At 38.9% G+C, this 13936-nt stretch overlaps 2 protein-coding genes across 2 annotated transcripts; one reads left to right on the top strand and one right to left on the bottom strand.

The window, feature by feature from the left end:
* Positions 1 to 7875: 7875 nt before the first annotated feature.
* On the bottom strand, positions 7876 to 8814 carry LOC133769484 (olfactory receptor 4S2-like). Its single transcript, XM_062204695.1, has one exon. It carries the CDS (start codon positions 8812 to 8814, stop codon positions 7876 to 7878), a length of 939 nt encoding a protein of 312 aa, XP_062060679.1.
* Positions 8815 to 9633: 819 nt separating this feature from the next.
* Positions 9634 to 10302, top strand: LOC133769483 (malignant T-cell-amplified sequence 1). Its single transcript, XM_062204694.1, has one exon. The coding sequence runs from the start codon at positions 9643 to 9645 to the stop codon at positions 10186 to 10188; it is 546 nt and encodes a 181-aa protein (XP_062060678.1). The 5' UTR covers positions 9634 to 9642; the 3' UTR covers positions 10189 to 10302.
* The last annotated feature ends 3634 nt before the right edge of the window (positions 10303 to 13936 follow it).

The raw sequence follows: 13936 nt of genomic DNA, 5'->3' as shown, positions 1-13936 counted from the left end.
AAAGCTATCTTATACAACAAAAACAAAGCTGAAGGCATCATAATATCTGATTTCAAGACAACAACAGGGCACTTATAGTCAAAAAATACTGGCACTGGCACAAAAACAGACTTGCAGACCCATGGAAAAGAATAGAAACTCCAGAAATCAACCCAGACATCTACAACCAACTTATCTTTGACAAAGGAGATAAAATCAATCCCTGGAGCAAGGACCATCTCTTTAACAAACGGTACTGGGGAAACTGAATCTCAGGATGCAGAAGTATGAAACTAGACCCATACTTTACACCTTACACAAAAAAATCCACGCAAATGGATCAAAGATCTAAATCTATGACCTGATACTATCAAATTACCAGAAAACACTGGGGAAACTCCACAAGACATTAGCATAGCCAAAGGCTTCTTGGAAAAGGCCCAAAAAATGAAGACAATCAAAATCAAAATTGACAAATGGGATTACATCAAGCTGAGAAACTTCTGTACGGCAAAAGAAACACTCAGTAAAGTGAAGAGGCAACCAACAGAATAGGAGAAAATATTTGCAAACCATGCAACTGACAAAGGGTTAGCATTCAGAATTTAGAAAGAACTCAGAAATTCAACAACAAAACAAATTATACAGTTAATAAGTGGGCAAAGAACTTGAATGGCCATTTTCAAGAGAAGAAACTCAAATAGCCAACAAACACTTGAAAAAAGTGCTCAGGATCACTATCCGTGAGGGAAATTCAAATCAAAACCACAATGAAGCTTCGTCTCACTCCAGTTAGAATGGCTCTCATACAGAAATCAACAAATGACAAATGCTGGTGAGGATTTGGGGATAAAGGTACCCTGGTGCACTGTTGGTGGTAACGTAAACTGGTGTAGCCACTGGGAATTACAAATACCTCAGAAATCTTTTTTTTAAAGAATTATTTTATTTATTTGAAAAACAGGAGTTACAGAGAGAAGTAGAGCCAGAGAGAGAGAGAGAGAGAGGTCTTCCATTCCACTGGTTCACTCCCCAAATGACCACAACAGCCAGAGCTGAGCTGATCTGAAGCCAGGAGCCAGGAGCTTCTTCCAGGTCTCCCACACAAGTATGGGGCCCAAGGAGTTGGACCATCTCCAACTGCTCTCCCAGGCATAGCAGAGAGCTGGATCGAAAGAGGATCAGCCAGGACACAAACCAGTGCCCATATGGGATGCTGCCACTGCAGGCTGGGCCTTTAACCCACTGCACCACAGCGCCAGCCACCTCAGAAATCTTAATATAGACCATGATCCAGCCATTCCACTCCTGGGAATTTACCCAAACCTAAAGAAATCAATAAATGAAAGTTATCTCTACCCCCATGTTCATTGCAGTACAAGTCACAATAGCTAAGATATGGAATCAACTCAGATGTCCACCAACTGTTGACTGGATAAAGAAATTATGCTATATATATATGCTATATAATATATATATATGCTATATAATATATATATATTAGTAGAGTACTAGTCAACTGTAAGAAAAAAAATGAAATCCTGTCATTTGCAACAAGATGGGTGCAACTGGAAACCACTATACTGCCAGTATCAAAAAGTCAGATATCATATGTTTTGCCTTATCTGAGGTAGTTAATAGAGTACCTGAAATGTACTGTATTGAAGTGAGATAGATGTTTTGAGATTCGATCATTGTTTACAGCCCTTGTCTTTTCCGTTGTGGAACTGTGCTGGTTTTTTTTTTCTTCTCTTCATACTATTTGTTGAATTCTTTTACTAAGTATAGAGTTAACTGTAGGATAATTAAGTAAGCTAAAAATAGTTCTTTGTAAAAATTAAGTGTGGGAGTGAGAGAGGTAGGAGGAGGAAGGGTTGGAGCATGGGCTGGGGGGAGGGTAGGTGAAGGAAGTGTCACCATGTTCCTAAATCTGTATACATGAAATATAGGAAACCTGTACAGCTTAAATAAATTTTTGAAAAATCCATTTATAAAACATCATTCAAAATTTTTGTGAATAAATGCCTTGAATTTTATTAATAAAAATAATATGCTGAATTTTTTTATTTACAAATGGGTATATGTAGACAATGGTGTTTTTAGATGTTATGGGAAAGTTTTCCATATGTTGTAAAATATTTTTGCTCTTTGTTAAACAGTTCTTCTATGTAAATATTACTAGAAAGTATTCCCAAAAATTTGGATATGCTCCTCAATAAAAACTATAAAGCAGTTATTTAAGGGAATTTTTTACAGTGCATGTCCAACTCTTGAACAAAGCTCAACAGCTTCAAGATCATACCTTTGAGATATAGGCCACAAGGAGGATCACTGCTAAGGTGTCCCTGAGGAGTGTTTCTATGTCCAGTGGCCAAGTGTTCTAGAGAGCCGTCCCCCACAGAGATTTATGAGCTAAGAATTCACAAGTTACCAAGAAACCTAGGAAGCTTTGCCTGAATTTGCTAGTAATAAAAGAAATCCACAACTAAGGAAGATACTCTTCCATTTTACTAATTGATTTGTCACATGGAAACCAAACACTTAAAAATTGGCACACACTGTAGGTAAATACTTTCTCTTACTGTTGAAGGTTGAACTTGAAAATATGCATTATCTATCACTGTAGGTTCATATTCTTTGTGAAAGAAATCTGCCTTCCAGAAACATATCCTAATGAATCATCCAAGATACACAAATACACACCTACAAGTTTGTACAGTAGTGATTGTGATACTTACATATGATATATAAGTGATATACATGATACATAAAACAATCTACCTTATTTATCAGTTGAGCAGTATATAAATTTAATGGAATACTGTGTAACTCTTACTATTTTGTAAAATATTTAATGATATGGAATATGACTAGTGATTTAGTATTCTTTTTAAAATTAATTTTATTTTTACTCCTTAATTTTCAAATTTATGAATAATCTTCAATTTTCAAAAGATTTATTTATTTGAAAGAGTTGCAGGGGGGGGGGGAGAGACAGTGATCTTCCATCCACTGGTTCACTCCCCAAATTGCAATTGCCAGAACTGGGGCCGGTCCAAAGTCGGGAGTCAGGAGCTTCTTTGGGGTCTGTGTAGGTGGTGGAGGGCACTGTGCTTGGGCCGCCTTCAGCTGCTTTTCCAGCCACATTAGCAGAGAGCTAGGTCTGTAGTGAAGCAGCCAGGATTCAAACCAGCACCCAAGTGAGATGTTGGCATTGCAGGCAGCAGCTTTACCCATTATGCCACAACACCAGCCCCAGTAATTTTCAATTTTATTTTGTCAATTATTCCTCAGTAAAATGAGGAGGCAGTAGAATAAGTTAGAAGTTTTTATTATTCCCTTGGCCACCTGGTAATTGCTCTTAGATTAAAGGCCCATCCTCCTCTCAAATGGCTATTATAAATCTCTCTCTTTGGGGTTTCTATATCTCTGTTTCCCCAGTCCTTCCAGGTGTAGGGGTGTTAACAGCTCTGTTTCATCTTATGCCTGGTAAATGGCACTGGCCCACATGGCTCCTGCACATCTATAATGTTATAGACCATCTATTTAAAATAAGTCTTTCTCAAATTATACTCTTCTGAGTGTATCACTGGTTTCTTGTCGGGACCCTATGTGATACAGATAGTTTTATATATTTTAATGGTATCAAAGTATTCCACTCTATTGATTGTAGCCTTAAAAGTAAATGCCCCAAGTCATCAAATAATATAAATTCCTATTCTACCATATTTGCTGAAGCCTTGCATCCTGAGGGGTTCCATTCTGCTACATTCATTCTTCTCGGAGGGCGCTGTTCCTACCACCAGCTGTCTTCATGAAAGCAATGCAGGCCACCACCTGCAGTGTACGTACTGATGTATTTAACCTGTCTCTTTCTCTTGTTTTACCGGATAACTTGTAGCATACTTTCAAAGAAATAATACTTGTGAAGTAAGATTTTTAAAGTCTTACATATCTTAAAATATTTTGTTATGTCTTCCTCCTTTATTACTGGCTTTGTTCTGCATAGAATTCTAGGCTGAAAGTCAGTTGAAGTTATTTTCACACTGTATTCCTGAGCCAGTTTTGCAATGGAATGTACTCCTATGCCATTTGAACTTTTTTCTCATTTACAACCTGTTTATTTTTTCTCTTTTGTAATGAGTTAATAATCTTGCCAACCCCTAGAGTAATAAAATGTCAAAATAGTGTGCTTTGGTGTTTTTATTGAACTGTTCAGCTGGGTGCTTGGCAAATCTTTCATATCCACAGACATAAGCCTTTCTAAGAAATTTGTTATTTATTTTTAAATCTCCCCTTCTGTTTTTTCTGTACTTCTTGAACATGTATGAGCGGGATGCTTTGTCTTTTGACTTGATTCTTTGTGTTTTGCTTTGTTTTTTCCTATTCTATTTTCTATTTCTTTTTCTTTTAAATTTTACTGTCAAGGAGACTTCTTTACTCCTGTGATGTCTTTACCTCCTTTACTTCCCTTAATCCTTTGTTGATTTGTTTCAATTTTTAAAACATTTGCATATTTATGTATTTATATCATAGGCAAAAGTCAAAAAGACAGAGAGCTCTTATCTACTGGTTCACTCTCCAAATGCCCCAAATGGCTGGTGGTGGAACGGGCTGAAGCTAGCTACCACAAACTCAATCCAGGTCTCCCATATGAGTGGCAGGGATCTAACTTCTCGAGCCATCACTTGCTACCCTACCATGGAGCCCACTGGCAAGAAGCTCAAATTGGGAGCAGAACTGTCACTCAAAACAGGGTATTTCTACAAGATGATACCCAAATGTCTTTAACTGCAAGGCCAAATTCCCAACTCTGTTTAATTTTATCTGAAGTTCTTTAATTTAGCTTCCAAACATAATTTTAACTCTCCCTTTATTTTTTCAAAGCATCATGTTCTCATTTCAGGAATTCAAATATATCCTCTCCTACAGTAGAGGACATGAACAATTTTTAAAGTTTTTTTCCCTTGTACTATTTCTGATCACTAGATTTCTTTTGACCTTCATAGAGGCTCCTTTTTGTTTTTCTTTGTATGTTTTATTCTATGAATATAAAATATAAAACACAAATTATATGATCTCTGAACCTCTGGATCAATAGGATCAATTTTGCTAATTGATAGGCTTCTGGTGGGGGTCCCAGTAGAGAGTTAGTCATTCCATTGTGGTCTCCAAAGTCAGGATGTGAATTTTCATTCTGTTTTCAAAGCCAAGATGTCAATGCTCTACTTGTGAAACATATGCCTCTGTTAGCATGAGAGTAGGCTATGGGAAGAGGGAAGGGGAGACTGAACCACTCCTTTCTCCTAGTCTGTGTTGCCACCACTGAACCTCATCATCCCTCTGATCTGGTGTTTGCATCCCAAACACTGCTGGGATTCCAGGAAATCAGTGTGTCCCCTTCTCAGGGCTCCTCTCTTCTGCTTATTGAGAGTCAGCCTTCTCTTCCTACCCAACTTCCCTCCTTTGTCTTCTATCTGCCACATCTTCCACGGTACATAACTTCTGTCCTTTTTCCTTTGGCCTTATGGTTCTGAATGTTTCCCCTTTATTGTGTGTGTGTTTTTTTTTATCACTGTACTTACTTAGATCTTGGAAGAAAAAAGAAAACTAATGTAACCTATTAAATACAGTTCCAATGTATTTATTGTTTATTTTTAAAAATCAACTTTAAATAGGGATAGTTTACTAAAAAAAGTAATATAACAAATGACTATTAGGAAATGCAACAAAATATTAATAGTGATAATATCCAGAGGAGCTCAAGTGTAGAGAAATCATTTTAAAGAGTTTTCACAAGCCTGAGCCATCCATCATTAACATCATATTGTCCACTCGCAGCTGAAAAAGAGAGATATTACAATGCAGTATTTTAGCTTGGCTATCATAAAGTGGCCAAGTGTCTGTTACTGAGAGAGAAAAAGGAGCAAAGGATATCAAAATGACAACAGGAAAACCAAATTCCTAGTATGCAGCCATCCCTGGATCATATGTAGAGTAGAAAACAAGTGCTACGCATTATTTATATCCTTCATAAGTGTGAAAATGAGATAAAAATCCTTTAAAAACAAGAGCAAGAGTAAATAAGAGTATGATATTATTTTATTAAATTATATAAAGAATTAAGCTATGGAGAAAATAAGTGTTGGATAAAAATAACAACAGAATTCCTATGGCCAGCACTGTAGCTCAATAGGCTAATCCTCCGCCTGCGGCGCCGGCACCCTGGGTTCTAGTCCCAGTCGGGGCGCCAGATTCTGTCCCGGTTGCTCCTCTTCCAGTCCAGCTCTCCACTGTGGCCCGGGAGGGCAGTGGAGAATGGCCCAAGTGCTTGGGCCCTGCACCCCATGGGAGACCAGGAGAAACACCTGGCTCCTGGCTTTGGATCAGCACAGTGCGCTGGCCGCAGCGGCCATTGGAGGGTGAACCAACGGCAAAGGAAGACCTTTCTCTCTGTCTCTCTCACTACCCACTCTGCCTGTCAAAAAAAAAAAAAAAAAAAAAAGAATTCCTAAAAGACATGAGCTGTGAAACCAAACCCATAAGAAATTCCTAAGAATGAAAATGTCTTTTTCAAAGTATTATTGGGAATACTCAGCTATATCCAACATTGCTAAGACAACCACAAAAAGAAAATGTGCTATTCCAAGTTGTGCCTTTAAAGAATTGAAAACAGTGTTAACTAAGAATTTATAATAGAACTACATCTTGACTCAGTCTTTCAGTCACTCAAATGTCAATTCACTTCAGTTTCTTTAATTAATGTTGTCTCTGTATTGCAAAAAAAAAAAAGGAAGCAAGATTAGAGATATGATATTCGAATTCTGAAGGCGATCTGTAAAAACACAGCTCTCTATCTCAAAACTCATGAAATGCCATTTTCCCCCTGCGCAGAAATCATCCCTTGGGCAGCTTTTCAGGTTATGCTAACTTCCCTCATTAGATGCTGTGCATGTGTCTAAGTCTGCACTTGTTTTATTGCACAATAATTATCTCTCTACAAATATATTTCCCTTATTGGATTTTGTGGTATTTGTGGGGAAACAGTAGGAAATAAAGAAAAAAAAAAAAAAAGGATGGGGGGAGGGGAGGGAAGGAACAGGAATGCACCTGAGAAGCTAGATGTCTTTTCTAGCAGAAATGATCTTATTCCTTGGAATTTCTTTCTCTTGTAACCTCTTTCTAAATAATGAGATTGCAGCTTGAGTGTTTCATGTGAATAAAGGATTTAAAAAAGCATTCAAGTGAGGTATTGAGTATGAAGGTTTACTGTTTGATTGTGGAAGTAAGAGAGAACAGAACCTGCCCATGTGTGAAAGTTTAAATTTATCATAAAAAAGAGTGTCAACTGTTAACTCAACAACAGGAATCACTGTGCACTTGCTCCCCACGTAGAATCCCTGTCCTTAATGTGCTGTGCTGTGAGAATTAACGGTAAAACTAGTCTTCAAACAGTACTTTATACTTTGTGTGTCTGTGTGGGTGCAATGTGTTGAAATCTTTACTTAGTATATACTAAGTTGATCTTCTGTATATAAAGATAATTAAAAATGAATCTATTTGAAGGATGGGATGGGAGAAGGAGTTGGAGATGGGATGGTTTGCAGTTGGGAGGGTGGTTATGGGGGGGAGAACTGCTATAACCCAAAAGTTGTACTTTTGAAATTCATATTTATTAAACAAAAGTTTTCTACTAAAAAAAAAGAAAGTTTAAATTTAGCCCATGTGCAATAGCCTTGAATTATTTCCTGTCAAGTGAGGTAATTATGAAATAGTCCTATTATTGTTAAGTAAAAAGTTCAAGGTAGCTCAATTCTAGGGACCATCCCTTAACATTACTAATAAATTGGGGACCAGATCAGGTTATCATCTAGTTCTCAGACTTACCATGATAAGCTATCCCTTCTGCTTTTCCTTCAAGGAGAACTTGCGATCCCACAGTCTTTTCATGGCATTCTTTACGTCCTCGTTCCTCAGCGTGTAGATGAGAGGGTTCAGCATTGGGGTGATGGTGGTGTAGAACACAGACACTGCCTTATCCAGCGGGAATGTAGTGGATGGACGGAGATAAATAAAGATGCAAGGGACAAAGAAGAAAGTCACTACAGTCAGATGAGACCCACAGGTAGAGAGAGCTTTGCGCCTGCTCTCTGCAGATCGTTTCCGAAGACTAAACAGAATGACAGTGTAGGAGGCCAGGAGGATGAGGAAGCACCCCAGAGAGATGAGACCACTGTTGGCAACGACCAACATATTCACCAGAGTCGTGTCAGCACAGGCGAGCTTCAGGACTGGGTGGACATCACAAAAGTAGTGGTCTATGACCTGAGCCTTGCAGAAGGGCAGCTGAAAGGTCAGGAGCGTCTGAACAAAGGAGTGACCCAGGGCTCCCAACCAGGACAGCGACGCCAGCACGATGCAGACATTGGCACTCATGATGGTAGTGTAGCGGAGAGGCTGGCAGATGGCGGCATACCGGTCAAAAGCCATGACAGTCAAGACAAAAATCTCAGCACAACCGAAAAAGTGAAAGGTAAACATCTGAGCTATACAGCCCCCGTAGGAGATAGTTTTCTTCTCAGAAACGAAGTCGGCCATCATCTTGGGTGCTGTGGCCGAGGAATAGGCAATGTCCACGAGGGACAGGTTGCTGAGGAAGAAATACATGGGCGTGTGGAGCCGGGGGTCAGCAAGCACCGTGAGCAGAATGAGCAGGTTCCCCACCGTGATCACCAGGTAGAAGAGGAGGAATAGGGCAAAGAGCATCAGCTGAGCTCCAGGGTCTTGAGAGAGTCCCAGGAATATAAACTCTGTGACATTGTTGGCCACTTCCATGGGCTCACTGGCAGAACTGGTGGAACGGCTCTGGTTCTCTTAAGACACACACACATACGTTAGAAACTATGGTAAGCTTTATCAAGTCTAATACGAGGAGTCCTAAGAGAACATCTAAGTGATGCTAGACATGGTAGAAGAAATTATTCAGATTTCTTGAGAATAGTTCATGGGTATACTTTCTCATCATTAGTTGTTGAGCCACAGTATGGATTCACATTCCACTTTTTGTTACTTAGTGTTAGAGTTATTTTGTCCAAAAGAGAATCTAAGTAATCTGAAGTAGCTTTTCTCATTATTATCTCAAATAATAATGTTATTTCTAAAAAAATATTTTCCCTAATTACCTCTTTTTCTCTCTTTATCGCTTATCAAAAGTTTTTGCTGGTATGAAAAAAATATTAAGTGAGCAAATTAATTTGAGCTTATAGATTAATAACAAGTCAGAATCTAATATCCAACATTTAAAATTCCAGTGACTCTTTTTACAAATACTATGCACAGATTGTCATTAAAGAGTAACATTCTATTTAATCAAGGGAGGAAGACTCAGTTTCCAGTTTCTAAATTAGACTGGAAATTCCCAGTTCTTTTGGTTTGGTGTTGTGGTACAGCAGGTTAAGTCAAAGCTTGTGACACCAGCATCCCCTGTCCAAGTGCTGATTTGAGTCTCATGCACAGTTTTTTCCCGTAATACACATGCCATGAACTTTTTGAAGACCCTTCATGTGCACAGATTTTTAAAAAATGCTAACCAAAACAAGCATCTGTAAATTCCATTTGCCATGAACTTTTAAATATACCTGCATACAGCCTTCACCTTGGATCATGTTCAAGAAATTTGATGAAAAAGAAAATGTGTCCAACTGCATCCAGTTGAAAACCTCAGTAATTAAGGGTATTAAGAACCAATTGATAGATCAATTTCCAGGTATTGAACCATGGCTTAATCAAATCATGCCTAAGAAAGATCCTGTCAAAATAGTTCGATGCCATGAACATATAGAAATCCTTACAGTAAATGGAGAATTGCTATTTTTTAGACAAAGAGAAGGGCCTTTTTATCCAACCCTAAGGTTGCTTCACAAATATCCTTTTATCCTGCCACACCAGCAAGTTGATAAAGGAGCCATCAAATTTGTACTCAGTGGAGCAAATATCATGTGTCCAGGCTTAACTTCTCCAGGAGCTAAGCTTTACTCTGCAGCAGTAGATACCATTGTTGCAATTATGGCTGAAGGGAAACAGCATGCTCTGTGTGTTGGAGTCATGAAGATGTCTGCAGAAGACATCGAGAAAGTCAACAAAGGAATTGGCATTGAAAATATCCATTATTTAAATGATGGGCTGTGGCATATGAAGACATATAAATAAGCCTCAGAAGGAATGCATTGGGATAAATATGGATATTGTGCTGTATCTGTGCTTGTATGTGTGTGTGACAGCATGAAGATAATGCCTCTGTGGTTATGTTGAATAAATTCTACAGATGCAAAAAAAAAAAAAACCTGCATACAGTTAAAAAGGATCTTAATTTTAAAATTTTTATTAACATGTAATACTTACATATTTTTATAGAATACAGTACAATATTTTAACACATATACAGTGTAAACCCATGAAACCAGGAAGCTACTCTTGCCATTTCCTTCTACTTTCTTTTTGTTTGGAAGCTCCCAGCTCCTCTCTTTCAGCAGTTTTGTGAACTACAATGAACAACTACATTGTGCAATGGAACACAAGAACTCGCTACTCCTATCTGACTCTGTGTTGGTACCCATTGAGGTCATTTGATTTAATGCCACAGATTCAACCATTGGTGAAATAAATGAGGCACATAGAAAGAACTATCTAAGTTTTACTGTGAAGGGTCAAGCTAGGACTAAATTCTGATTAGAATAATATTGCTATGCACCTTAATGAGATTTCCTAAATTGCTTGATAGAATTATTAGAACAGATACAAGTGAGGAATTTAAATCTTCTTTATCCTTCAATATAATTTTAGTCAATACATACTGCCTTTGCTTCCTGTTAGTGGTTAAGGTATCCAGTTGGAAAACTTACTGTGGCTATCGTCTTGAGTGTGGTTCCACGACACAGATTTGAATAGCCTGAGATCTTAGATCAATAAATCTTTCTTAGAAAAAAATGTGATCTACACCCAGATGTTTGTACAAAAAAAAATGAGATCTAGATGCTTCTGTCATGTAGCTGACATCTCCTCTTGTACAGACTCTCTCTCTCTCTCTCTTCCTCTCTCTCTCTCTCTCTCTCTCTCTGGGTTTTATGAGGTTAAAATCATGTGTTGCCTTCTGACCTGGTCTGCAAAAGCTTCTCTCTATATTTATGGACTCCACAAGGGAGAAATTCTCAACAATCTTTGTGCATCACTAGGACCCAGGGGGAATTATTTCTGGGCAAGTAGTTGGATAGCAGTTGGAGAGTGTCATTAGGCAGAAAAAGTGCAAGTACAAGGGTGCTTGTGGAAAATGTGAATTGGATCTAGAACTTTATAATTAAAGATGATATTCACACTATTCTGTATCACATGAGATTGATGGACATACTACTCTATGAACTTGGAGAGAGTTCTAAATATGAGGGTTTCTCAAAACTTTGTGGGAAATAGGATTATGTATTTCATGCAAGTTTTTTAAAAACACATATAGCGCTTTCGTAATACACATTTTCAACAAACCTTGTGAAGGCTTCTCATATGCATGGATTTTTCCAGACTTTCTTTCAATATCAGCTGACTGAAACACCCCCTTTTCCAATGTTTCTCTTTTATAACAAAATTTAGGTCTTGAAACTCATTTTAAATGACCATGAATAATTGGGATTGCCAGTCTTATCTTTTAAAAAGTAAGAACCATGTGTGCTCTCTTTTGCATTTTCAATCCTCCAATACTTGCCTAATCAACTACTCACATTAAAATTCTTTTTAGTAACTGAAGTTTCTGATTTTTCATAATTAATATTATTTGGATGTCTGAAGTTCCATAGTGCCTGAATCAGATGCTGTGACCATTTCCAAAGCCTGCCTGAGCCTCCTCTCTCCAAAAAACATATCATTCTCACTAAATAACTCTTTGGGCAACTATATTGAAGGTCACTTGGCAAGTAACTAGCTAAAAGGTTGGGTCATTTCCACAGATTTACATAAAGTTGGGGCAAGGAAAGGGAAGGCTGGTGCTTCACATCATTACATTGGACCACGAACTCAACCACAACTGTCTTTTTGCTCATGAAACTATTAAAAGATTTGATTTCTTTTAAAATTTGCTACAGACACAGCCTCACGCCTATTATTTTACACCAACACATTTCTAAGGGATTTATGTCAAAGAAGCTTGACTATGGTTGAGGATTATGTTTTTTGAAATCTAACAAAGTTTATCACTGAATCACAGCACAAACTTTCAAGTCAACCCTAATGCTCTCTGAATGCCACAACCATAACAACAAAAAAAAAATATAGTAACCCAATAGTACTTACCTTGCATAGAGTGACTTTTTTTTTCAACCAAAAAGTACTTCTGTGGCCGGCGCCGCGGCTCACTAGGCTAATCCTCCGCCTTGCGGCGCCGGCACACTGGGTTCTAGTCCCGGTCGGGGCACCGATCCTGTCCCGGTTACCCTTCTTCCAGGCCAGCTCTCTGCTGTGGCCAGGGAGTGCAGTGGAGGATGGCCCAAGTCCTTGGGCCCTGCACCCCATGGGAGACCAGGAGAAGCACCTGGCTCCTGCCATCGGATCAGCGCGGTGCGCCGGCCGCAGCGCACCGGCCGCGGCGGCCGTTGGAGGGTGAACCAACGGCAAAAGGAAGACCTTTCTCTCTGTCTCTCTCTCACTGTCCACTCTGCCTGTCAAAAATAAAAAAAAAAAGTACTTCTGTGTTGCAACATAAAAGTGTTATTTGTGACTCTCAAGGATGCAAATAAAAGAACTTTTTTTCAGAATTACTTGAAAGGCTGTGTTAGAGAGGGAGATAGAGAGAGAATTTTCCATCTGCTGATTCACTCCCTAAGTAGCCACAATGCCTGGGGCTGGGCCAGAATAAAACCAGGAACCTGGGACTCCATACTGGCCTCCCACATGGGTGCAAGAGCCCAAAGACTCAAGCCATCTTCTGCTGCTTTTCAACGTGCATTAGCAATAAGCTGGATTGGAAGTAGAGCAGTCAGGACTTGAATCAGTGTACATATGGGATGCAAATGGGAACTGGGATTAAGACTTGCTCTCAAATACTCTTAGTCACTAAAATTAGGCCCAAGTCAAGCGGCACTTTACACGTCAGTAAAATGGAGACTCCTGCACATTATCCTAAATGTTCTTATCACCAAGTATACTCGGTACCCTTACATAATCCCAGATATATTTTTACCAGCCTCTGAGGCTGGTCAGAACTTGCAGATGAGAAATTATGGATTTGAAGAAAGAAGAGGAGATAGGTATGAATAGGAAGCATATATTAATTAGCTCAATTGAGTCATTCAACCATGTAGAAGTATTCTGAAATATGTTGTGCACAACCAATACACACAATTTTGTTTGTCAACTAAATTAATTAATAAGAAATCAGACACAGAAATGACAGAGAAAAGGAAATCAAAGCATTGTTCACATTGTTCATTGTCCACTGCAAGCTAGCAAAACTGAAATATCTTCTCATTCCCTTGCAATTATTGGAAGGTCAGTTTCCAACTTAAAATTCTCAGACTCCTTGAATTTTTGCACCATAATGTGGCAATGTAGATGGAGCAGGTCTTTGGTCCTCAGGCTCCATCCAGTTCCACCCCCCCATCTACTCCCACCAACACACCCTGTAATTCTCCTAGTTCCAGACCCTACCACAAGAGGTCGCTCATATATGAATACAGTGTCCAGGTGTGCCCACATACATTGTCCTACCACCAGTCCAGCCCAGGGAGGAACACACAAATGGTACAGTTCACTCTCAGGAGGAAAGCAGAAAGAAAAGGCTCAGACTGGTTGTGGAAGTGGCCATGGCATCTCGGCAGGGCCCTCTGGGTCACTGGACATCCAGATAGTATCAATCAAGATAATAGTAGAAAATCAGAAACTTTATCAATTTGTTGACACAATCAGAAACTTTATT

This window comes from Lepus europaeus, chromosome 11 (genome assembly GCF_033115175.1).
Source record: "Lepus europaeus isolate LE1 chromosome 11, mLepTim1.pri, whole genome shotgun sequence".
Taxonomy (NCBI): domain Eukaryota; kingdom Metazoa; phylum Chordata; class Mammalia; order Lagomorpha; family Leporidae; genus Lepus; species Lepus europaeus.
The sequence above is the reverse complement of the archived record's forward strand: the minus strand, read 5'-3'. Positions and strand labels throughout refer to the sequence as shown.